Genomic DNA, 23,139 nt, shown 5'->3' on the forward strand with positions numbered 1-23,139 from the left:
AATCAAGAAGGAACGCCCGCTCCCGAAGACCCATACCCGGGAAGCGACGGAAGAAGATGCAGCTCGAAAACGGGTAAGTACTGCTCATATTTTAATACAAATAGCCGATTCCCCTAGACCGAACGAGCAGGAAGCTAAGGGGAGAAATTTTTTTTTTTTACAAATGGGTGAACTCCCGCTTTAAGATGGATCAATGCAATGCACGGGCTATTTATGAAAAGACACATTGAGAGCAAATTAATTTATTGTCTATAGTAACCAGTGTTTTTTCATCCCTTATTGTTTGTAAAAGTAAACAAGGAAGGTGACTGGTTATTTGCTTTTACTCTTCTGCCTACTCTTTCGCTACCTTTTCACCAATAGCTTTACATGTCAGCTGTTTTATACAATTGTAGTAGTACTACCACATTCAAAACAAGAGAAATCCCTTTCTAACAGGCTTCTGCTGGCAGCGTTTCATTCACTTTTTTTTCTTATGAATGAGTGGAGCTCGCTGGAAACCTAACAAAGAACGAGCTGATGTGTAATGTAGGCCCTTAATCTGCACTGTAGTCTTGGATTTTTTTTCTAAACTCTTTGGTGTGTGTGTGTGTGTGTGTGTGTGTTGATTTTTTTTTTTTTTTTTTTTTCTTTCCAGATAAGGTATTTTGTTCTATTTTTATCCTTGCCTCATATTTACCAGACCAATTTTATTACAGATTTCACACCTACAACAAGATGAATACTCTTATGGTCCAGCGAGTCACTAATGACATTGTCAAGTCTCATGAAGATAAGCGGGAATATCGGGGCGTTGAATTATCCAACGGAATAAAAGCAGTCCTGATAAGCGATCCCACAACTGACAAATCTTCAGCGGCTCTCGATGTTTACGTTGGTATGTTTGCATTGCAAATGATTTTGGAGGCTCCCACAGGCAGCATTACTAATGTATTTCTCAGCAAATCTTCATTCATTTTTACTCTTGCTGGTTCTTTAGTCTTTGTGATTGTACTTTGTTGTTTAAAGGTTACTGTTTGTATGTGAAAAAAAAAAAAAGATATATTTTAACCCAACAGGACATACGCATCCTACCAGAACTTTCGTAAGCTCCTGTAGTTAGCTGGTAAAGCTGCTTCTGTTGTATTGAAATGCCAAACATTGTCACTTTTCTGCTGGACTACAGAACACACCCAAGTCTCCACACCTTCATATTGTGGTGTTGTTGTCGAGAGGCAACAACACTGCAGTAGAGGCAGTAATTGTCAGCCTTTTGGAAGAAGATGGGCACACAATTGTGTGTGTGTGTGTGTGTGTGTGTGTGTGTGTGTGTATCTCTCTATCTCGGAGGCAATTTTGACACGGATTGGAGTAGTACAGGAACCTTTTCTGAAGTCGGAGCGACTTCAGTAGTGTGTATTAAGATGGCTCCATTCACTTCCATTGATTTTTCTCAACCACACGACTTGGGGCAACTTCAAGTCGGATCCCAGGTCACCCCAGTGTGAACCGGTTCTTACACTTTGAGGGTTATTTAGTGTGCATGTTTATCTTGATTAGATGCTGGCTTTTGAAAGGTTCTAGCCACCTACTAATATTTTACTTATGTCTAGACACTGGTGGGCTAAATCACCATTGTATTCAGGCATCCTCAAAGTCTCCAGAAGGAAGATCTTCCTATTGGGGACCTTGCTTTGGAAACATGTAGCTCAGGGGTCTCCATACTAAAAGAAAAAAAAGGCCCATTTTTTGTTCAGAATTTAGGGGGCTGTTCTGTTCCCACATGAAGGCGATTGAAGGTATAACTGATAATAGCTGTGTGACTTCTTACCTTCGTATCCAAGCAGTGGGGCAGACAGGACCGGCAGATGTTCAGGTTAGATGGATCCAGACTCAGACATGAAGATGAAATCAGCGTGGGTTTATTCAATCCAGATAAGACAACAAACGGTGATACAATACTGTTCTGTAGTAGTGGTATCAATGCTGACTTGTTAGAATATGTCCTGAGGCTAGCTGCTGTGGCTGCAGAGCTGCTGCTGAGCTGCTGCTAACTACTGCTGACTTCTGCTGACTTCTGCGTGTGGTCAAAAACTGATGCCTTCTCTAGCCCAAAAATGTGGAGTGTCTAGTCACACAGCCATGAGGAGATACTGAAAATGGCTGCTCCCAGTGAAGAGACCTGCCCAGCAAGAGTCCACGCCTCTGAATACAAAAAACTTTACTAACAAGAACAGGGACGTGTGGCATGCAAATTCTGGCCAGCAGATGGCAGCAGTGAAAGAAATGCATGAAAACAAACATGGAGAAATAAAAATTAAGAATGCAATGTACAAATAACTATAAGGGGAACAGCACACTCCCCGTCTGAAATTTACGTAAGGAGATTTCACTATGACGAATGTCCATAAAAATATAATACAACCTGTAACAAAGAACATGTGAAATTCAATAAACATGACATAGTGGGTTGGCTGACCCATAGCGGGTAAAACTGTGAAGTTCGAGTTCAGTCCTTTTTCATCCTTCAGGAACGTTCTCGATGGGTAATATTAGAATGAGTTCGTTAATCGGCCTTGCAAAAGTTTTAAGCTCACCCTTCCTGAAGATCTTCAGCTCCACCTTTCGGACCTTGCCATCCTTGCTAGGAAGAACCTTTGTAATTAGTCCCATAGGCCAGGTGATCCTTTCGGTTTGTTGCTCCTTCATTAATACGAGGTCTCCTTCTTTCAAGTTTGGTTTTTGATGTTGCCATTTCCTCCTTCCTTGAAGAATATTGAGATACTCTTTACGCCATCTGTTCCAGAAGTAATCTGCCAGGTGTTGTACACGTTTCCAGTGTTTTTGGTAGATATTCCCATGGGTAAATTCTCCACTAGGCGTGAGCATATTGTCCGTTTTTTGGGTAAGTAGAATAGCCGGAGACAGTATGGCTGGTGTTTCAGGATCCATAGATACTGGCACAAGGGGTCTTGAATTGATGATAGCTGAAACTTCAGCGAGAAGAGTGACGAGAGTCTCGTGCGTAAGTCTTGAAGAGTTTACATCCATCAACATAGAATTTAAGATGTTGCGTGAGATCCCGATCATTCTCTCCCAGGAACCCCCCATGTGGGAACTATGAGGAGGATTAAAAATCCAGGTGCAACCTTTCTCCGCCAACTGATCTTGGATAGGCTTAGTGTCGATGTTCAGTTCTCTACAGGCGCCGATGAAGTTACTTCCCTGGTCTGACCTCAACTGTTTCACTGGTCCTCTGATGGCGAAGAACCGTCTTAAGGCATTAATGAGGCTGGATGTGTCCATAGATTCTATCACCTCTATATGAACGGCTCGCACACTCATGCAAGTAAATAGCACGGCCCAACGTTTACTGTTTGCGTGACCACCACGGGTTCTACGTGCGGACACCATCCATGTTCCAAAGACGTCTAGGCCAGTGTGGGTGAAGGGCGGCTCTGTGCATAGTCTATCCGCGGGCAAGTCGGCCATTTGTTGGTGTAGCTGTTTTCCTCTGGCTTTACGACAGTGCACACAGTCATGCAGTAGTTGGGCTACACGTTTCTTCATACCTATAATCCAAAGACCCGCAGACCTTAACTTGCCCTCAGTGATTTGTCTGCCCTGGTGTTCAGTCTTTTTGTGGTAATGTCTGATCAGCAACGTGGTGATATGATGTTTGCTGGGAATAATGACAGGATTTTGCTCCGCAACTCCTAGGTGGGCTTGATTCAAACGACCACCGACTCTGAGCAGGCCAAAACTGTCCATAATTGGGTTTAAGTTTGCAAGGGGACTTTTTATAGGAATTTGCTGTCTGTTGTTCAAGCACTTCCATTCTACGTTAAATTCCTGCTGCTGGACATGACGTATTATGAGAGACTCGCTATGAGAAATGTCCTCAGCAGAGAATGGTTTATGACAGACGTGCCAACCGTGACAATCTTTATCTTCTTGAGTGTTGTGATAACATCTGGCGATGTGCACTAACCTTGCAATGGTTCTGACAAGTCTCATCCAACTGGAGAAATGTTCAAAACGATGACAGTCAAGCCTGGAGGTCTGCTTTGTTTCAGTGACTAATGCGCTAACTTCGGCGCGGATTTCTGGATCATTATCCGGATCCTGGATGCTGTAAACTTCCTGTTCACATTTGTCTGCCCGTCCTAGCAGAAACTCTGGGCCTGTAAGCCAAGTAGATTTAGCAAAGGAACCCACAGACGTAGGCCTGGTGGCGCGATCTTCTGGATTAAGTTCGGATGGTACGACAATGTGTTCTCTCATCTCAGGCTTGCTGTTCATGGTACGCTGAAGATAGTTAGATCTGGATAGCGCTTGCTCCTGATTGTCTGGGAGTCTTACCCTGGTGGTTCCGTAGGGTAATGGAGAAACGCAGTGATTGGTTTCGTCTTTAAAAAACTCTCTGTCTTCTACCGATAAGGCTACCTTATCATCATCCTTGGTTGTGCGAAAGACTGATCTCCCCAAGTCGTCAGCAAAGAGGGGAGAAATGATGTCAGGTGGTTGTACGGGGTCTGGAGACTTCTCTTTCACTTCATAGTGATGAGGACACGGCTTAATGCAAGTTGTGCGTCCGTCTCCACGCACGTACGTTTTGAAGGAGTCGATTTCTGGTTGATCCAGGTATACATTTCCTATGACTACCCATCCCAGGTCCAGCCTCTGGGCAAATGGCGCGTAGTCAGGACCATTACACTGTTGGCGCACCTTGTGCACCCTTAGATTGTCTCTGCCAAGCAGGAGTAGAATCTCAGCATTGTTGTCCATAGGTGGGATAACGTTGGCTAGGTGCCTTAGGTGCGGTTGGTGAAACGCAGCTTCTGGGGTAGGAATCTCATCCCTATGGTTGGGTATTTGATCGCATTCAATCAGTGTTGGTAGGGGTATTTCGGTATTCCCACTGATGGGGGAAGCAATGAATCCTTGCGCCCTCCTGCCGCTAGTCTCAATGCGGCCTGAGTAGGTGTTTAAGATGTAGGGTTCTGATGGTCCCTTTATCCCAAAGGCTTCAAAGAATTTAGGTCCTGCTAGGGACCGGTTGCTTTGGTCATCGATGATGGCATACATTTTTACTGCCTTTTCTGGTAGTCCCTCTGGATAGACCTTGATTAGGCATATTCGGGCACAACATTTCTCACCCTGGCCCTCGCCACATACTTCCAAACATGAGCAGGAAACAGCGGCGGCTGCGTTAGCGTGGTTCTGGGGCTCCCCGCCATGACTTGGAGCGGGACTGGTGGCGACGGCAGCTGGTGAGTCTCTGGGCAGTGGAACTGGGTGCATAGCCGAGGCATGTCTTTCACTATGACACTCCTCACACTTGATGATGGATTTACAGTCCTTAGCCATGTGCTCCAATGAAGCGCAGCATCTGAAACATACCCCAAGCTCGCTGAGGAACTTTTTGCGCTCCTGTATGGGTTTGGATCTAAACCCTCTGCATTTGTTCAGTGAGTGTGGTTCTTTATGAATGGGACATTCACGATTGAAGGACTTGTCTCCTGATGAGGTATTGTACTGTTTACCCGTGGGTGCTGCAGAAGATGGTAGGTTAGTCTTTCTAACACTCACGCTGCTCTTAAAGTCTCTGTGTTTATGCATGGCACTCTCATACCTTGGTGATGGTGTCGCTGGAGCTGTAGTGTTGAACTCCAGGAAATCGAGGCTGGGGTCATTCCTCATCTGGGACTGTTCTTCAATGAATCTGCAGAAATGAATAAATGGGGGAAAGGTGATGTCATGCACCCTTTTGTACCTTGAGACTGATGCTGCCCACTTTTCTTGCAGACTGTATGGTAGTTTCACAACAATTGGGTTCACTCCATGGGCTGTATCCAGGTAGCATAGCCCGATCAGACGAGGGTCTCTTTTGGCAAGCTCTAGTTCCATGAGCAGGTCACTCAAATCCTGAAGCTTATGGACGTCCTTAAGATTGATCTTTGGAATGTTCTGCAATCTCTTAAATAGGGCCTTCTCTATTGCTTCTGCACTGCCGAAGGTACGTTCGAGTCTCTGCCAGGCGGCAGCGAGACCTGCTTCTGCTTGTCCCACATAGACAGTTCTGAGGCTCTTGATGCGATTTGTGGAGCTTGGACCCAGCCATGAGATCATGAGGTTGAGCTCCTTCTCTGCGTCTAGTTTGAGGTTGGCAATGGTGGCCTTGAAAGTTGCCTTCCAAGCTCTGTAGCTCTCTGCACGGTCATCAAATTTTGAGAGACTTGTGTTAATTAGCTCTCTGATCGCCATAATCCTGGCCAACTCAGACATATCTGATTTCTCACTGCTTGTTGCCACGACAACCTGTGGTGCCGCCGGGGCGTGTAGGCTTTGCGGCGTGAAAGGGTGAGATGCATCCAGGTAGAATGATTCTGCTGCAGGGTTGAGCTGTGATCTAGTCTCTGTAGATCGTGAGGACTGCTGCTTGAGCTGTGGAGGTAGGCCAGGAAACGCCTGATGACCCTTTTTGTAGTTTTGTAATAACTGTCCTTGAGAAGGCACATCTGGGTGAACACCATCAGGTTGCTCGGGTGCTGTAAATGGCACTGTAGGTGGAGATGACTTTGAGGTTTCGGCGTTGTCGGCTTGGACAGTACTGCATACTGGGGTTGATGCAGATAATTGTTTCAGTACATAGTCGCTGGTGCGGTCAGCTGAATCTTCTACCTCCTGTGGTAGCGAGCAGACTGGATCAAGACCTTGGCTTAATGCTTGCTCAAGTAGTCTTACTTTAGCTAATGCAACTTCCTCTTCCATCTCTGATTCAAGAATCTTTATTCGAGCCTCTGCTTCTGCGTCTGCCCTCTTGGCCTCTGCTTCTGCCCTCTTGGCCTCTGATTCTGCTTTTGCCAGAGCTTCTTTTTCAGTGAAGGAACGTCTGGCTTTGGATTGCTCTGCATTTATGCGGGCCTCTAGTAGTCTGTCGCTTAGGGTTGAGCTTCTTGAGCACGATGATCTGTATGACCGAGAGGAATGTTTGGATGAATTTGATCTGTGTGATCTAGTTTCTTGCAAATGGGAGATGCGGAGTTCCGCTTTATCTTTAGCAAGCAGCACCATGGTGTCTCTTTGTCTATAGATTCTGCCTTGCTCAGTTCTGAAAGGGCTTCATCATTATTAACGTTTTTTAGAAAGGTTATATACCTTGTGAACAGTCTCTTGTATCCTTCATGAGCTGTGTTCAGCCGCCTGATGCCAACTTGTAAGCTTGAGGTATCACCAGAGGATTTAAGTCCTGACATGAGGGAGGAAACTCGCTCCCATAGCTCTTCCAGGTTATCGCATAGCTCATCTTTTGTGGTTTGATAGTTTTCCCTGACCTTTATTGTCGGTTTGAGGGAGCGTCTTGGTCGCACGACTTGGTCTGCTGGAAGTGTGGGTTCTGCTTCCTGTACTTCTTGGTGATCAGTATCAGGCTGCATTAGCTCTGTTTCATCACTGGGGAACTGTGCAAGGTCCTTTTTGTCCATTTTGATTTAAGGTGCGCTGTCTCTTTAAGAAAATAAACTTTTGAATTGAGGGCTGAAAATTGCAGTGCGGCTGTGCTGGGGCACTCTGGCAAGGATCCTCAGGTGTTTTAAGTGATTTGCGGGGGTTTAGGTTAGAGTGGGACCCCGTGTGCGTTAACAGTTCTGCTATGCGAGCAAAGGTTGATATGGGATATAGAAAACGGCTTGATGAGTTGTGGAGGGCTTTCAGGCAACAGTAAAGATACTGTGGACATGCGGTGCTTGCCCTTAGACTTGTGAAACATGCACTGTAGCCGGGCAGATTCGCTGCAGATAGGCCTGTTGCAGGGCGATTCCTTAGTGTGGTAACTCTGAGGGAATCTGTGACTGGGGTGTGGACATTAAGGCAGTTTTTGACTGTTCTGTTCCCACATGAAGGCGATTGAAGGTATAACTGATAATAGCTGTGTGACTTCTTACCTTCGTATCCAAGCAGTGGGGCAGACAGGATCGGCAGATGTTCAGGTTAGATGGATCCAGACTCAGACATGAAGATGAAATCAGCGTGGGTTTATTCAATCCAGATAAGACAACAAACGGTGATACAATACTGTTCTGTAGTAGTGGTATCAATGCTGACTTGTTAGAATATGTCCTGAGGCTAGCTGCTGTGGCTGCAGAGCTGCTGCTGAGCTGCTGCTAACTACTGCTGACTTCTGCTGACTTCTGCGTGTGGTCAAAAACTGATGCCTTCTCTAGCCCAAAAATGTGGAGTGTCTAGTCACACAGCCATGAGGAGATACTGAAAATGGCTGCTCCCAGTGAAGAGACCTGCCCAGCAAGAGTCCACGCCTCTGAATACAAAAAACTTTACTAACAAGAACAGGGACGTGTGGCATGCAAATTCTGGCCAGCAGATGGCAGCAGTGAAAGAAATGCATGAAAACAAACATGGAGAAATAAAAATTAAGAATGCAATGTACAAATAACTATAAGGGGAACAGCACAGGGGCTGTATTGTGACCAGTGGAAGTAGAAAATGACCCCAAATCAGTGGGAGTGAATAATACATCAGGCTTGATGGTCGGTGGAAGTAAAAAAAAAAATATTTTGCACCTGTGGTCAACAGGAGGAGCAATAGTTCTGCACCATTAGTATTGGTGAGAAGATTAATGTCCCATTGTTGGTGTCAATGGGAGAAATGGTGCCCCTGTCATTTGTGTCCGTGGGAGAAGTGGTGCGGCGCGAGGAGGGGTGCCCCTTTCGTCGGTACTGGCGCAAGGAGGGGTGCCCTAAGAGCCGGATAAGGGCAAGCAACGAGATGCATCCAGCCCAGTATGAAGACCACTGATATATCTCAAACATTCACAAGCTCCATAAGTCCTGAGACACTCTAATATGGAAGCTCTATCAACTTTCTAGTGATGTTGAAAACCCCCTGCTACCAGTCATGGAAAAAAGATAAATAATTTTAACTTTGATACATTTCTCCCTTTTTACTAGTAGTAGAAGTAGTGCTGTGTTAAAAATACCTCTGGACAGATCTTGCATGTCTGTTTTTTAAGACAAAGAAAAACCCTGTAGCAGGTGTTCTATTACATTTTAAGCAAATGTATGCAAAACTCAGTTGGCTGGGTGAAATCTATACCAATGTAAGCAGTTGCAAACGGATACTGACAGAAGGCAGCAGAGTTTACAACAACCAGATTTTAAAATAAATTAAATACTTTGCCAATAAAACCTAGCACTGTTGTGTTTAAGTGACTGTTATGTAACTGCTCATTAAGATGTTTGCACATCCAGTCTGATCTTAAACCAATGATGGACAGCTTCAGCTGTTGTGGAATCTAAGTCCCATACTCATTCAAGACTGACAGCCACATGCATGACTCCCAGAGTCATGATGGTATTTGTAGTCTCACCATGGCTGGGATACTGAGGTTGCTTACCCCTGCCTTTATAAGCATGGCTGTCTGATAAGTAAAAAGATGCCATGGTCTCAGATGTGTAAAACGCTACAATGGTATTTGGACTCTGTTCCCACTTCTTGACCCTTACCATTAACGTGCCACTTTGATGGGCAGCCTCTTTAACCAATACCAAGGCACAGTTGGTGTCCATTTTTATAGGGCAATAAGCACAGGTCTGCTTTAAACCAATGATGGATTTTTACATGCCCCTAGTGCAAGTACCCGGGGTTTGACTTAAAACCAGCCCGTTGTAACCAACTGTAAAGTTAGAACCTGAACTGAGAAAGAGAGGGGCAGCACTTGGAATCGGTTAGATGTTTTGTATGCTTATGTGCGGAGAGATGAACACACACTTGTGCGACTTGGACCCCAAAACCACATGGCAAGTCGCACCCCGTGTTTCCTAATGAGTACTGTTTATACCATTTCATATTTGTGCGACCTAAAGTAGTTTCTGCACTTTGGTTCAACTTTGATGTGACTGAAAAGTAAATGAAACCAACATTAAGGTGTCCACCCTTGTCCATACCAGGCCCTTCGAGTCTTGCATGAATTTTTAAGGGAAACCCCATACCTAATGCATTGAGACCCCCCCACGAAGCATCTTGGCCGGTGGTTGCGTGGGTCTGCGGATCCACCATCCGACCCTTCTTAAATAACCAAGGGGCCGGGCCACCCACTGAGGTAACAACTGAGGCCCTTCCACAAGGTGACAAGGTGTGTGTTTTTTTTTGGGGGTGGTGAGCAGAGCTCGCTCGTCTTAAACAAACCCGGGGTACCCTTTTTCCTAATCGATATACAGCGGTCGCATGACCTAGCTCTTTCCCAGCCTGTCTACAGGGAAACATAAGCAGGAGGAGCTTCTTAGTTCTCTGCTGCTGGTCACATTTTCAAAATATATAAAAAATAAAACATTTGAAATAGAGCCTGAATAACAGGTAGGTGAATCGACCATTACTCTACATGTAATATTTTGCCCCTTTTGTGTTTAGCTGGTTTGTGTGATGCACTATCGTTTACCACTGTGTATACACACATATGTATTACTCAATAGACACAGGGGCTGCTCAGATGTGATGGGTAAGCATGTGTAGAGTTGTCACCACAGCTGCAAAATCTGTAGCTGACTTGGGGATATGAACAGAAGACAGAGATTAGCAACATCAACCAGGTGTTTTGCAGAATACAGAAAACAAATCTCAGTGAGCATAAACCGCATGTAATGCACCATTTATTGATGGTTATAATTTTTTATTATGTTATGTTGATGTTTAGTGACATATTAACCACATCTGTATTATTTGACAGAGCTGTGGAAATCTCATTAGATGGAGGAAAAAAAAAACTGTTCAAATGTATATAGTTTTTTTTTGCTTGGAGTTCAACCTTAAGCTGTAAATGGACAACATCCATGATCTTATGTATTTTATTCAACAGGGTACTTGTCTGATCCTGACAACATCCCGGGTCTTGCCCACTTCTGTGAACACATGCTGTTCTTGGGTACAGAGAAGTACCCCAAAGAAAATGAGTATACCCAGTTCCTCAGTGAGCATGCAGGGAGTGCCAATGCCTTTACTAGCGGAGAACATACAAACTACTATTTTGATGTGTCTCATGAGCACCTTGAGGGAGCCTTAGACAGGTAAGTGACTGCAGACTAAACTTCTTTTTGCTAGACTTTTTTTTAAAGACATTCCTGGTATAACTTGTCTCTATGTGACTGTCGAAACAACAGTCTTCCAATGTACTGGGTGTCCCCAGCTCACACTTATTATGGGCCCATATCTGCTTCCAGCGCACCTACTGATAATGGAAATGTGCAGCCCAGAATCATGTTGCCATCTGCTCCTTGAGTCTATCCTGTCATTGAAGTCATCTTTAGCTTTGTTAAAGTACACACACACACACACACCAACCACAGCTTATAAATCATATCTATACATTTAAAATATTGCTACTATATACCTTTTTGGATGATCTGTATACCACGGTTACATGATCAACTGCACAGTTTCTCCAGTGCTGAGAGTACAGGAAGGAGATTTTCACTACTGCTTGTATAAGTGCCCACATGTGTGATGTCAATATCATGTGACCTGGCTAGCTCGGAGCACAAGAAACTGTTCTCTCCAGCATAAAAGACATAACTGAGCAGGTGCAGGTTAGCTACTCTGCCTGTGTAAGCTGGCTTTCCCCAAATTGACAGTGCAGGAGGGGGAGGATCTATGCATATAGGATAAAACTGCCTTTTTACACAATGAGGATTAACCCCTTAAGAAGGGGGGAGACTTACCTAAGTTTGCATATTCATACTTGGGTGGATGCAGCATCAGACACCAATGCTGCATTTGTCCCCCAGCATCTCTGCACTGAGAACCGAGCCACCGATGGCTCGGTTCTCTCACCTCGCCAAGTGGAGAGCTACTGACTGTAGGTCAGCATCTCTCCTGCTCTGCTCCTCTGCGCTCATTGGAGCGTTGAGCTGTGGATGGGCGGGGAGCAGCCATCTCAGCAGGGAGTTGAGAGTCTGAGACTGCCATCATTCCAGGCAGCTGGCAGATCCAGACTTCTTAAGTCGGAAGAACGCGCTGCCTGGACTGATCCTGGTGACGTCTGCGTACTACAGACCTGTGACCCATAGGAGAAGCCCAGCCTAAAAAGCTCAGGCTGGACTTCTCTAAGTTCCACAGGGACTTTGACCAAAAGCACCCAGATATTTTCTGAGGGATTGCAGAGGCCACAAGCCCACTCTTGCATCCTCTTTAACAGGATCTGAGCCATCAGTCTCCTAGCCACTAGTGTAATCTTTAAAAATTGCTGTCACTGATCTTCAGTAAAATTGGTGACCTAATTGTTGTATGTTGGGTGACTGGATTCAGTTATCTTGGTTATATTTACATCTATAGTCCTACTCTACAGGTTTTCTCAGTTTTTCCAGACTCCTTTGTTTGATGAGAACTGTAAGGATCGTGAAGTAAACGCTGTGGATTCTGAACATGAGAAGAACGTGATGAATGATGCCTGGAGGCTTGCCCAGCTGGAGAAAGTCACAGGGAACCCCAAACATCCCTTCAGTAAATTTGGAACAGGTAGGTAGTGTCCTGATGGCCTCTCATTGCTTTCTCATCCTAACCTGCTGTAGCTTCTTGTGCAAACAATCCAGTAACCTAGAAGGATGTGCATTGGGGATATACTGTATACACATTTGTTTTCAGGGGATTGTAATTTTAAAAGGGGTGGAGCAAAAACGACAACAGGTCTTTATCGCTTTTGGTGATGGTTTGTAAGTAGTTTTTTATTTTTTTATTTTTTGGGGGTTGTAAAAGGACACAGTTGCCCTATGGTAGTAAAGCTGGGTACAAGGAACTGATTGCAACGGCACAGGATAATCCCTTCAAATATAAGTGCACCTGGTCCTGTTGGAGCCATTTCCAAACTACTCCAGAATATCAGACTTGTGGTAGACCTTCCCTAACTGACTACTTGAATGAGAGCTCTTGATCTTGGAATAATTCGTCTGTCCACCCACTGTCTTTTCAACTCCCCAAGCTTTACCACCTTTCTGGTGCCATATTTTAACACCCATGTTGCATTTTAACAAAAATATAAAAGCCATTTGGTACACATTTCTAATGCAGGTTTTAATGCAGTCTCGTGCTTTTTGGTACAATTTTTATATACAAAAAACATGTGAGAACATAAACATGTGAGAACATATAAAGTAACCTTGTAAAGCTGTATGTTGGCGACACCATCAAGTAACAAAATACCTGGAGAACTCCAACTAGCTTACCACTCTTTCTTTTCAATTCTGCAGTCCTACCTATGTACTGGAAATCAAGGGGAGGGACTGTCTTGTTCTGACTGGGATGTAGATATGTCATTTGGAAAGTATAAAACTTGACAGTCCTGTTGTATAGACATGCCCAATACTACAGTCGTGGGTATTTTTGTAGTGATCTGTGCTTTAACTTTTTCAGCACATTTTTCCTCTAAATCTTTCTTTCTATTGCGTTCATGGACGGACACAGCAGCATATTGACCTTAGGGTATTATCCTCTTCCTAGGAGATTGACTAGGCAGAAAAACAGCATGTTAAGTGTTAAACACTCCTCACAGTACAGTACCTCCCAGGGGGCAGTTCCCCCGGGTACATCCCCCACTCTCTGCATTGCAGCCTCAGTTTTTTTTTTCTGCCTGGCAAAGGAGAATGACATGGCTCCTCTGGGCCCATGTGGTCTGGGGATTTTTTTGCAGTTTTCTTGCTTTTTCTTTTTTGCTTTTTTCTGCATTTTTGGATCCTGAGATCTTCGATCAACTGCCGACTGGGTGACAGGCTGGATCCTTGATCCTTGTAGTCCCCCAGTTCGGCCATTGAGCGTGTGCCGGCCTATTGGCTATGCACTGGGCCATCCACGACATACCCCATTGCTCCAGGGGTGGCCGGTGAGCTATACGCTACAGGGCACACATATGACTGGGCTCTATGTCCGTGTCGCAGTGTACCGGGCCGACAGCCAGGCCGTAACTGCGCGGACATTGGTTCTGTCCGGGATGCCTCAAGCCGGTGGTCGCAGGACGGGTGAGTAACAGTCCCCTTGCTTTGACAGGGTGGTGCAGCTGGGCAATCCTGGGGAGGTCGATTTGGGGGTCCGCTTTGCTTTCCTCTCCCTCCTTTCCCCATGCTCTGGGTGGTGGGGTCGGCTGTGAGGTGAGGGTCCGCCTGGGGGGCTCCATCCTGTGGCTGGGGGCTGTGTCTGCTTCTGGGGGTGCTGTTTTGCTGCCGTATGTGCAGTGGGGGCCTGCCGCTGTGTATGGTGTTTTTTTTATTACAATCGCGGCCGCCATTTTGGTAGTGCTGGGCCCTTTATTGAAGATCGGCGGCCATTTTCTTGTAGCCCACATGCTCCGTTTGCATGTCGGTGGCCATTTTCGAATTTGTTTTTTGCCTCGCTCTGGGGCAGACAGCAGCGGTACAGGCCTGGTCAGGTGGTGAGTCCTATGGGGGGTCCCCTGTTCTCTGCTGCGGCCGAAAGGGTGGCCTGTTGGTCTTGCCTTCCAATGGTGGCAAAAGGGTGGGTCAACATGGCGTCCGAACCGGATGCTTCTCCCCAGACATGCCGGAGTTAACCCTTAGTGCCCCTGTACCTGCTGCCTCTGTGGATGCTATGACGGCAGTCCTAGAGGTGTTTGTTGCCAGAATAGAAGCGGTGCATGGTCAGAGGGGGGGTAAAAAGCACCCCCGCCTTCTGGGGATGCCTCTGACACGGAATTGGGCCCAGCTACTGCTCCCGGCCCTGGTTCCGAGGTGTCAAAGGATGCAGGCCCAGTCCACACGGACAGTGAGGATGACTCTGCATCAGGGTCGGTGCATGATAGGGCGCTGGTGGGAGCTCTTATCACTGCGGTGCGGGATACTCAGAAAATGGAGGATTCGGCGGAGATATCAAAGATGTCGGTCCCTTTTGGGTTCCGCAAGCCGGCCCGCACTGCAAAAGTGTGTCCTTGTGTTCCTTATCTGGAAACATTTTTGTACAAGGAATGGGATCGGCCGCAAAATATTTTTTCTGTTCCAAAATGCTTTGCGGTCCGTTAATCTTTTTGAGGAGGATTTCCTGAAGAAATGGACCTCTCCTCAGTCAGTGGACCCCCCCTGTGTCCAGACAGAACAAAGCTACCACGTTACCTGTGGAGGGGGCTCCCGCTTTGAAGGACCCCGCAGGTAGGAGAGCTGAGGCTGTGGCCCGCTCCATGTTCACGGTGGTGGGGTCGGCGGTGAGACCGGTCTTGGCCGGGGCTCTCGTGTCTCAGACACTTACTGAACGGGTGAAGTTGTTGCTTCAGGAGTTGGAGGAGCATCAAGTCCCTCCGGACTGTGTGGCGCTGGCCGACCAGTTGGTGCAGGGCCTAAAATGCGTCTGTGAGTCAGCCCTGGATACGCTTCCCTTGCTCTCCAGGGCCTCGGCCTACGCGGTGGTGTTGCGCCGCCTTATCTGGCTGAAGTGTTGGTCCGCGGACCAGTCTTCTAAGAAGGCCTTGGTGGACTTGCCCTTTACGGGTGAAAGGCTTTTTGGGGCTTCTCTAGATGACATTATAAAAGATGCCACGGGAGGTAAGAGCACTCTGCTACCACAATCTGGTAAAGGTAAGGAGCCTCGTCGTAGGCAGGGGCCCTCCTTTACCGCCCCAAGCGTTTTTTTTTTTGTCCGCTCGGGGCTGCAGGTAAACGTTCCCAGGGCGCGAAGGCGCCCGCTAAGGGCAGAAGCGCTCCCAGTTACGCAAGCCCAACAAGCCTGTGGAAAAACCTGCTTCCGCAAGACCAAGAATACATAATTTCTCTTATCGTCCATGGACGGACACGGCTCCTTAAATCTTGACAAGTGGGTTATGTTCCTGTTCACAGGAGAGGACTAGGCAGAAACATGTTGGATAATACATATTACTTTTAGCAGAGTTGAACAGCCCTGCCCAGAGGGCGGTCCCTCCGGACACAACCCTCCTCCCTGCAGTATGCAGCCTCAGTTTTTCTGCCTAGCAAAGGAGAAGGACATATGGCTCCCTTTTTGGGCCCAGCGCCCTGAGGAAATTTAAATTTTATTTTCTTCTGAAGAATTTTCTATCAACTGTCGGCTGAGAGACAGGCTGGATGTTCTAGATCCTTGTAGTCTCCTCAGTCTGGCCAGCGAGCGTGAGCACACCTTTGCAAAGAGGCTGGGTCTGCCACGACATACCCCAGCCGGTGAGCTTTGGCTCCAGGGTCCACATATGACTGGGCTGTGGTGTTGTCTCCGTCACAGTGGACTGGGCCGACAGCTACTCCTACGTGGTGTAGGTCTGTCAGGAATGCGTCGGTGGGTCCTCGCATGGACGGGTAAGTACAATCCTTCCCGCTTCGGCAGGTCGGTATGGCTGGGCATTCCTGGGGTTCGAGGGTTCTCCTGTCCTCCCTTCCCTGCTCTCTGTAATTTTTTTTACCTCTGCTGTTCATTGCTGCCGGGGTGGACCTGTGGGGCGGCTTGTCGGTCTGTCCTGCTGGGGCAGTGTGGGACTTGCTAAGCTGTGGGGTAATTTTACCTTGGTGCTGAGATCCCGACTCTTCGGTCCTGGAAGTCGTTTCTTCCCTTCAAGTGGACGGTGATTACAGCGGACACCAGCCTCACGGGTTGAGGGGGGCGTCTGGGGGGGGGTCCAGACGGCCCAGGGTCGCTGGACTCGTGCGGAATCCTGTCTACCAATCGATGTCCTAGAATTCTGTGCGATCTGGCTATGCCTCTCCTCATGGTCGAGGAGGTTGCAAGGTCGCCCGATCTGTATTCAGCCGGACAGCGCCACGGCCGTGGCTTAGGTCTACCATCAGGTAAACTGGCAGGCAGACTACCTGAGTCGCTAGATGCTGGACCAGGGCGACTGTTTTTTTCACTCAGAGATGTTTCAACTCCCTTGCAGGAGGTGAGGTTTACAGGGCATGGATCTCCTGGCCGCTCGTCTCAACCGCATGGTGCCGAAGTTTGTGGCCAGGTCTGGTATTCCTGTTAAGACGCGTCGGTGGCCCTGTGGGGTCAGTATCGGCTACTTTATGTCTTTCTTCCATTGTAGTTGCTTGGTAGTGTCCTTGGTACGCCATCTCGGGCGCCTGTTGGCGGATGTACCCTGGTGGTTGCCAAGGCGGGAGGTCCTTCTGTCTCAAGGTCCCATACTTCATTCTGTTGTACAGTCGCTAGCTTGCATGGCTTTTGGTGACCAGGTTTTTAGAGGACCGGGGTCTGTCCGACTCGGTCATCTCAACCATGCTGAGGGCACGGTAGTCTTCCAGAAAGATCTACCATCGTACCTGGAAGGTCTAGATCTTTTTGTGCGAAAAGATGGGGTGACGTCCACGGACGTACTGTGTCCAGGGTCCTGCTGTTTTTCCAACTTGGAGTGGATCTGTAAACTGTCTTATGCACCGTTAGGGGGCAGTTTTCAGCCTTGGCTGTGCTTTTTTTTAGTGACCATTCTCTGGTGGGTACCTTTTGTGCAGGGGGGTTCGTCATATACAGAATGAAAAAAATATGTAAGTGCAGCGCAATGAAAGTCCATATAAAAGTAACTGAAGATGACACCCAGTGATACAGCAAAAACTCTTCAAACGAAAGTGATGTAACCTCCACCAACAAGAGAAATTCTTCCTAACCAGATGGGATGGACCATTGCGTTAACTGGTCAAAACAGCTTGGTCTCAGCATAGGAGAGAAGATGCGGATGGATCCAGCAGAGTGGTAAGTAATCCGATCTGATATGAAAAAACAGAAAACACGATCTCAGTGTAGACTGTTGGTATTTTATTCCAAGGGTCAAAAAGTTCACTATACAGCAAAAATCCTGGACTGGACAATAGGCACAGGGAAATCCACTGGAGGACAACCGTCTGGTATAGCGAATGAGAATAAAACCATGAAAAGCATGGCATGTAGCCGTGGTGTACAGCCGCAAACGGCAATGGAAAGGACGTGGGTGACATCACAAAGCAGGGGAGGAGCTTTGTGACATCACCCACGTCCTTTCCATTGCATTTGCGGCTGTACACCACGGCTGGATTGTCCAGTCCAGGATTTTTGCTGTATAGTGAACTTTTTGACCCTTGGAATAAAATACCAACAGTCTACACTGAGATCGTGTTTTCTGTTTTTTCATATCTGATCGGATTATTTACCACTCTGCTGGATCCATCCGCATCTTCTCTCCTATGCTGTGACCAAGCAGTTTTGACCAGTTAACGCAATGGTCCATCCCATCTGGTAAGGAATCCTTTCTCTTGTTGGTGGAGGTTACATCACTTTCATTTGAAGAGTTTTTGCTGTATCACTGGGTGTCATTTTCAGTCACTTTTATATGGACTTTCATTGCGCTGCACTTACATATTTTTTACATTTGAGGTCGTGATTACCTTTTTTTTTTTTTTTTTTTTTTTTTTTTTTTGTGTTCAGCTTGCAATATTTTTAGTTTAACTGTATTATTTGTGCGCTGATTGTTGCTTTTATTGTTAGTCATATACTGATCCACCTCCCCCCCCCCCCCCCCATGAGTTTTGACTCTGTTCCTTTTGGTTCTTCAGGGACCTTCCTTTTGAAAACATCGGAGAGATTCCTCTCTTGGCATTATCTCAGTAGGTGGCCATTACTTCTGTCAGAAGTCTTTCTGGGTTGGCGGCCTTGTCTTGCAAATCGCCATACTGGATCCTCCATAAGGATTGGGCGGTGTCCTGGATGAGGACATTGTACTTCCATCCTTATGTACTCTGCCAACATCCTAGAGAGGTTTGCGCTTTGCGGGTGTACCTGCCTACTACGGCTCGGTTTCGGAGATCTGACGCACTTTTTGTGTCGGTGTCTGGTCTGCAAAAGGGCCTGGCGGTCTCATCAGCCACCATTTCTCGGTGGATCAGGCAGACTGTCGTACAGGCCCATGCTCTTAGGGGGCGGGCGCCCCCTTTTCCGGTCATGGCACTTTCGACCAGGGCAAATGGTGCTTCCTGGGCTTTCCGACATCTTGCGTTTTTATCTGTCTCACAGGTGTGCAAGGCTGCTACTTGGTCGTCCGTTAAATTTTTTATTTTTTTTCCAAGTTTTACAAGGTTGATGTGCACCTTATGATGCTTCTTTCGGCCGCAAGGTTTTGCAGGCGGCTGGTTTAAGTTGCAACTCCTCTGTTGAGGAGCTCTGCTAGTTTGGGGTGAAGTTAAAATTGGTTTTACTAATACTGTTCCCACCCCTCGTTTTTGACACTGCTTGGGGACGTCCTACTTGTGAAGATTTAAGGAGCTGTGTCCATCCATGGACGATAAGAGAAAATAGGATTTTTTTTTTACTCTGCAGGGAGGAGGGTTATGTCCGGAGGGACCGACCCCTGGGCGGGGCTGTTCAACTCTGTTAAAGTAACATGTATTATCTAATGTTTCTTGCCTAGTCCTCTCCTGTGAACAGGAACATAACCCACTTGTCAAGATTTAAGGAGCTGTCTCTGTCCATGGACGACAGAGAAAATGATTTTTCGTTGAGTACAAAAAATCGTATGTTTTGTTTTTTGTCTTTTTTTTTTTTTTTTGTCTATTTAACTATTTTTGTTTCTTTCCAGGTAATAAGATCACTCTTGAAACAAGGCCTACACAGGATGGCATGGATGTCCGTGAAGAACTGCTAAAATTTCACTCTTCTAATTACTCATCAAACCTCATGTCTATCTGTGTGCTGGGCAGAGGTAAGAGTTTCCTTTCACACATGTTTGCGTTTTGAAATTCTATTGACTGTATTTATTGCAATTATGTCTTGAAGCAGAGGTCCACCCCAAAAAAAATAAAAAATTAAAAGCCAGCAGCTACACATACTACAGCTGCTGGCTTTTAATAATGGGAAATTTACCTGTCCTGGAGTCCAGCGATGTCGGCACCACAGCTGATGTTTTCATCAGCTGTCAGATGCTGCCGCCGCCATTGCAGGTAAGGGGACCCGACAGTGTAGCCTTGCGGCTTCACACCGGGAACCCTACTGCATGTGCGCAAGGCTCCGCTCCTCTCTCCTACTGGCGATGATGTCATAGGCTGCAGCACGGACTCCCAGAAGTGGGAACAGGGTACCTGTCCCCCCCACAATGGGTCGTGGATGGGTATTTCAGCATGACAATGACCCAAAACACATGGCCAAGGCAACAAAAGTGGCTCAAGAAGCACATTGAGGTCCTAGAGTGGCCTAGACAGTCTCCAGATCTTAATCTCATAGAAAATATGTGGAGGGAGATAAAGGTTTGCGTTTCCAAATGTCAGCCTAGAAACCTTAAAGTGGTTGTAAACCCTTTCAAACCACTTTTCACTACAGATAAGCCTATAATGAGGCTTAACTGTAGCTACCATGTTTATTTCCTAAACCTGCAAGGTTTAGGACATATCCCCTGTATCGGCATGTTCCAACATCATCGGCACATGCGCACTGAAGCAACGGCGATCAGGCTGATAACAGAGCTGCTAAGTAGGAGAAAGCTATAAAACTCGTACGTTGAAGAGAGATGAGAAAACACTGCAGAGGTATGTGCCCAGCTCAAATTTCATGAATCGGGTTTAAATCCCCTTTAAAGTGGTTGTATACCCTCATGGTATACTTGCACCTACAGGTAAGCCTACATTAAGGCTTGCCTGTAGGTCTTTGCAATATCTCCTTGGATATCTATCTCCAATATCTCTTATTTGCAGAAAAGCGGGCGCCGATGTCTACGGCACATGCGCGCTATAGACAACGGTGCAGGCGCACTGAGCGCGGCGGCTCCTGAATGGGAGCCTGCCAGAAATGTGCGCAAATGCGCGGGGATCGTGCTGCTCCGCGCACATGCGCGGAAGTGATGTCATCGCAGCTCCGGCCAATCACAGAGCCGTAGCGACGGAGGATGTGTCCGAGGACCGCTGCGGGGGCTTCGATCTAAGGTAAGTAATTGATTATGAGCTAGTATACTAGTCCTACTAGCTCATTATGCCTTTGCCGTGGAGGTTTTTATTTTTTTAAGGGTATACAACCGCTTTAAGTGATCTGAAAGTACAGGTTTTGGCCTTATCCATTCTTTAAGAGCTTTGGCTTCGCTCTTCCTTTTTTGTTTTCTTGTTTCTCACTGCCCTGCAGAAACCAATCTTTGAACCCACCAGTGATGTTCCATTAGATGGCCTTTCCTGCAAAGCGACCTTTTGTTTTCACATCTGTCATATGTCTCTGAGATGGTGGCTTTTTAATGTAAAGAGTCTTGCCTCATATTTCACAAAACAAAGGTGGTCTTTCACCTAAGACCGTCCTTCCTTCCCAAGGTGGCGGTATCTGTCTTCCACCCTTAAAGGGGTTGTAAAGGTTCATTTTTTATTTTCTAAATAGGTTCCTTTAAGCTAGTGCATGGTTGGTTCACTTACATTTTCCTTAAATTTCCCTTCTAAATGTTTTTTTTCTTTGTTTTCTTTGTCTGAATTTCTCACTTCCTGTTCCTCCTCAGTAAGGTGTTCAGTAAGCTGTTCTAAATGACTTTCCACCGTTTGGATAATGGTGGAAAGCTTACCGAGGAGAAACAGGAAGTGAGAAATTCAAACAAGGAAAAAAAACATTTAGAAGGAAAATCTAAGGTAAAGGTAAGTGAACCAACAGTGCACTAGCTTAAAGGAACCTATTTAGAAAATTAAAGACGAACCTTTACAACCCCTTTTAAATAAGGGCATAGTCCTACCATCCTTATGCTCTTGCTACAAAGAGTCTCTTGTCATTGCCTAGACATAGTCGGAGCCATTAGTCTGCCTCAAAGCTACAGCTTCGATGAGACAGATGGATTACGCATTTGTCTGGTCATTAGGACCTCACAATGGACACCCTGCTTCTAATTTGTCTATTGCAGGAGTATTGAATTAAAATACATGGAGGTCCGATTAGTAAAATTTTCTTGCAGCCGAGGTCCGCATCGCAGTTTTGTGCAATTACTCTGATTCTTTACATCACAGCCCAGGTGTGCAGACACGACACACCATTCGTTTGAATGGACTGCTGTGCCTGCGTTTTCTGCTGGGAAAAGGTCCTGGCATCTTTTTAAAAATGCAGCCACATGGAAACTGCAATATGCGTTTGTAACATGCAATTTCCATGTGCAGAGAATTGCACCTTGCATTTTAGTGCATTTAAGGCCCCTTTCAGACAGACGGCAGTTTTACCGCAATTAAAAGCATGTACTTTTTCAGTGAAATTCCACGCTCTGGGCACGGCGATTAGCTGCATTTGTACTTTTTTTTTTTTTTTTTTTTTTTCTCACGCTGCTATCCGCAGTTGACACAAAAGACTGCCATTATCTGCGGTTAAGTGCATATAGCTGCGCTAAATCGCACCTGGACGCATTCAATTCTATTTTTTCTATTCGCACCAAACCGCATGCAACGAAATGGCAGCTAAACGTTGTGTGTGAATGGGGCCATAGGAAAGCATTGTGTGCTTTTAGCTGCGGTAGAAAACTAGAAAATCCGCAGCTAAAAGCACCATTCTATCCGTCCATGTGAAAGGGACCTAAGAGTCAATGGTACCCCTTCACGGTTTCTGTGCAGCACCTCATTTTGTGCGCAGCTGCTTGTCCCCTTCACATCTTCCTCACCACACCCCACACAGTATTACCCCCCCTTCACATATCCCCCCCTCCCCCCCACACACAGTATTGCTCCATCACATATTCCCCCACACAATATTGCCCCTTTTACATGACCCCCATCACATATCTCCCCACACACTATTGCCCTATCACATATCCCCCCTCACAGTATTGCCCCATCACATATCTCCCCCCCCCCCCCCCTCACATTATTGCCCCATCTCACACACACACACACACACACACACACACACACACACACACAGTATTGATCCCTTTACATGACCCCCCTCACACACACACAGCACTGCCCCCGCTCCCCATCCTTAACATTTCCATCCACGTTCCTCCCTTCCCTCTCCACTCCTACCAGCAGGAGGCGGGACAATCATGAACTAAAAGCGTGGGAGCTGCCGGGTTGACTTTTCGTCGAACTGGTGATTGGCTGCTAGGACCGCCTCCTATCAGCCAATCACCTCCCGTCTAACATGACAGGCAGCTACCTCTCTGGTCCCGCCCCCAGTCCAGAATTATTCCACCTCCCGCCGTCCGCTCCTCTACTCTGATAATAATTGGAGGAGGCTGGGGACGAA

The 23,139-nt window shown here is 46.6% G+C and overlaps 1 protein-coding gene across 5 annotated transcripts in view; it reads left to right on the plus strand.

Annotated features, from left to right (window-relative positions):
• Window positions 1-23,139, plus strand: part of IDE (insulin degrading enzyme) — a 116,693-nt gene that overhangs the window by 19,008 nt on the left and 74,546 nt on the right. For all 5 annotated transcript variants that reach the window (XM_040361800.1, XM_040361798.1, XM_040361801.1 and 2 more), the window contains 4 exons: window positions 699-877; window positions 10,853-11,060; window positions 12,338-12,507; window positions 19,532-19,654. In XM_040361800.1, the coding sequence (XP_040217734.1) occupies window positions 718-877; window positions 10,853-11,060; window positions 12,338-12,507; window positions 19,532-19,654 (661 nt within the window). In that variant the 5' untranslated portion in view covers window positions 699-717. Of the gene's footprint in view, window positions 1-698; window positions 878-10,852; window positions 11,061-12,337; window positions 12,508-19,531; window positions 19,655-23,139 lie in introns of those variants that run through there.

Source organism: Rana temporaria, chromosome 8 (genome assembly GCF_905171775.1).
Source record: "Rana temporaria chromosome 8, aRanTem1.1, whole genome shotgun sequence".
Lineage (NCBI taxonomy): Eukaryota > Metazoa > Chordata > Amphibia > Anura > Ranidae > Rana > Rana temporaria.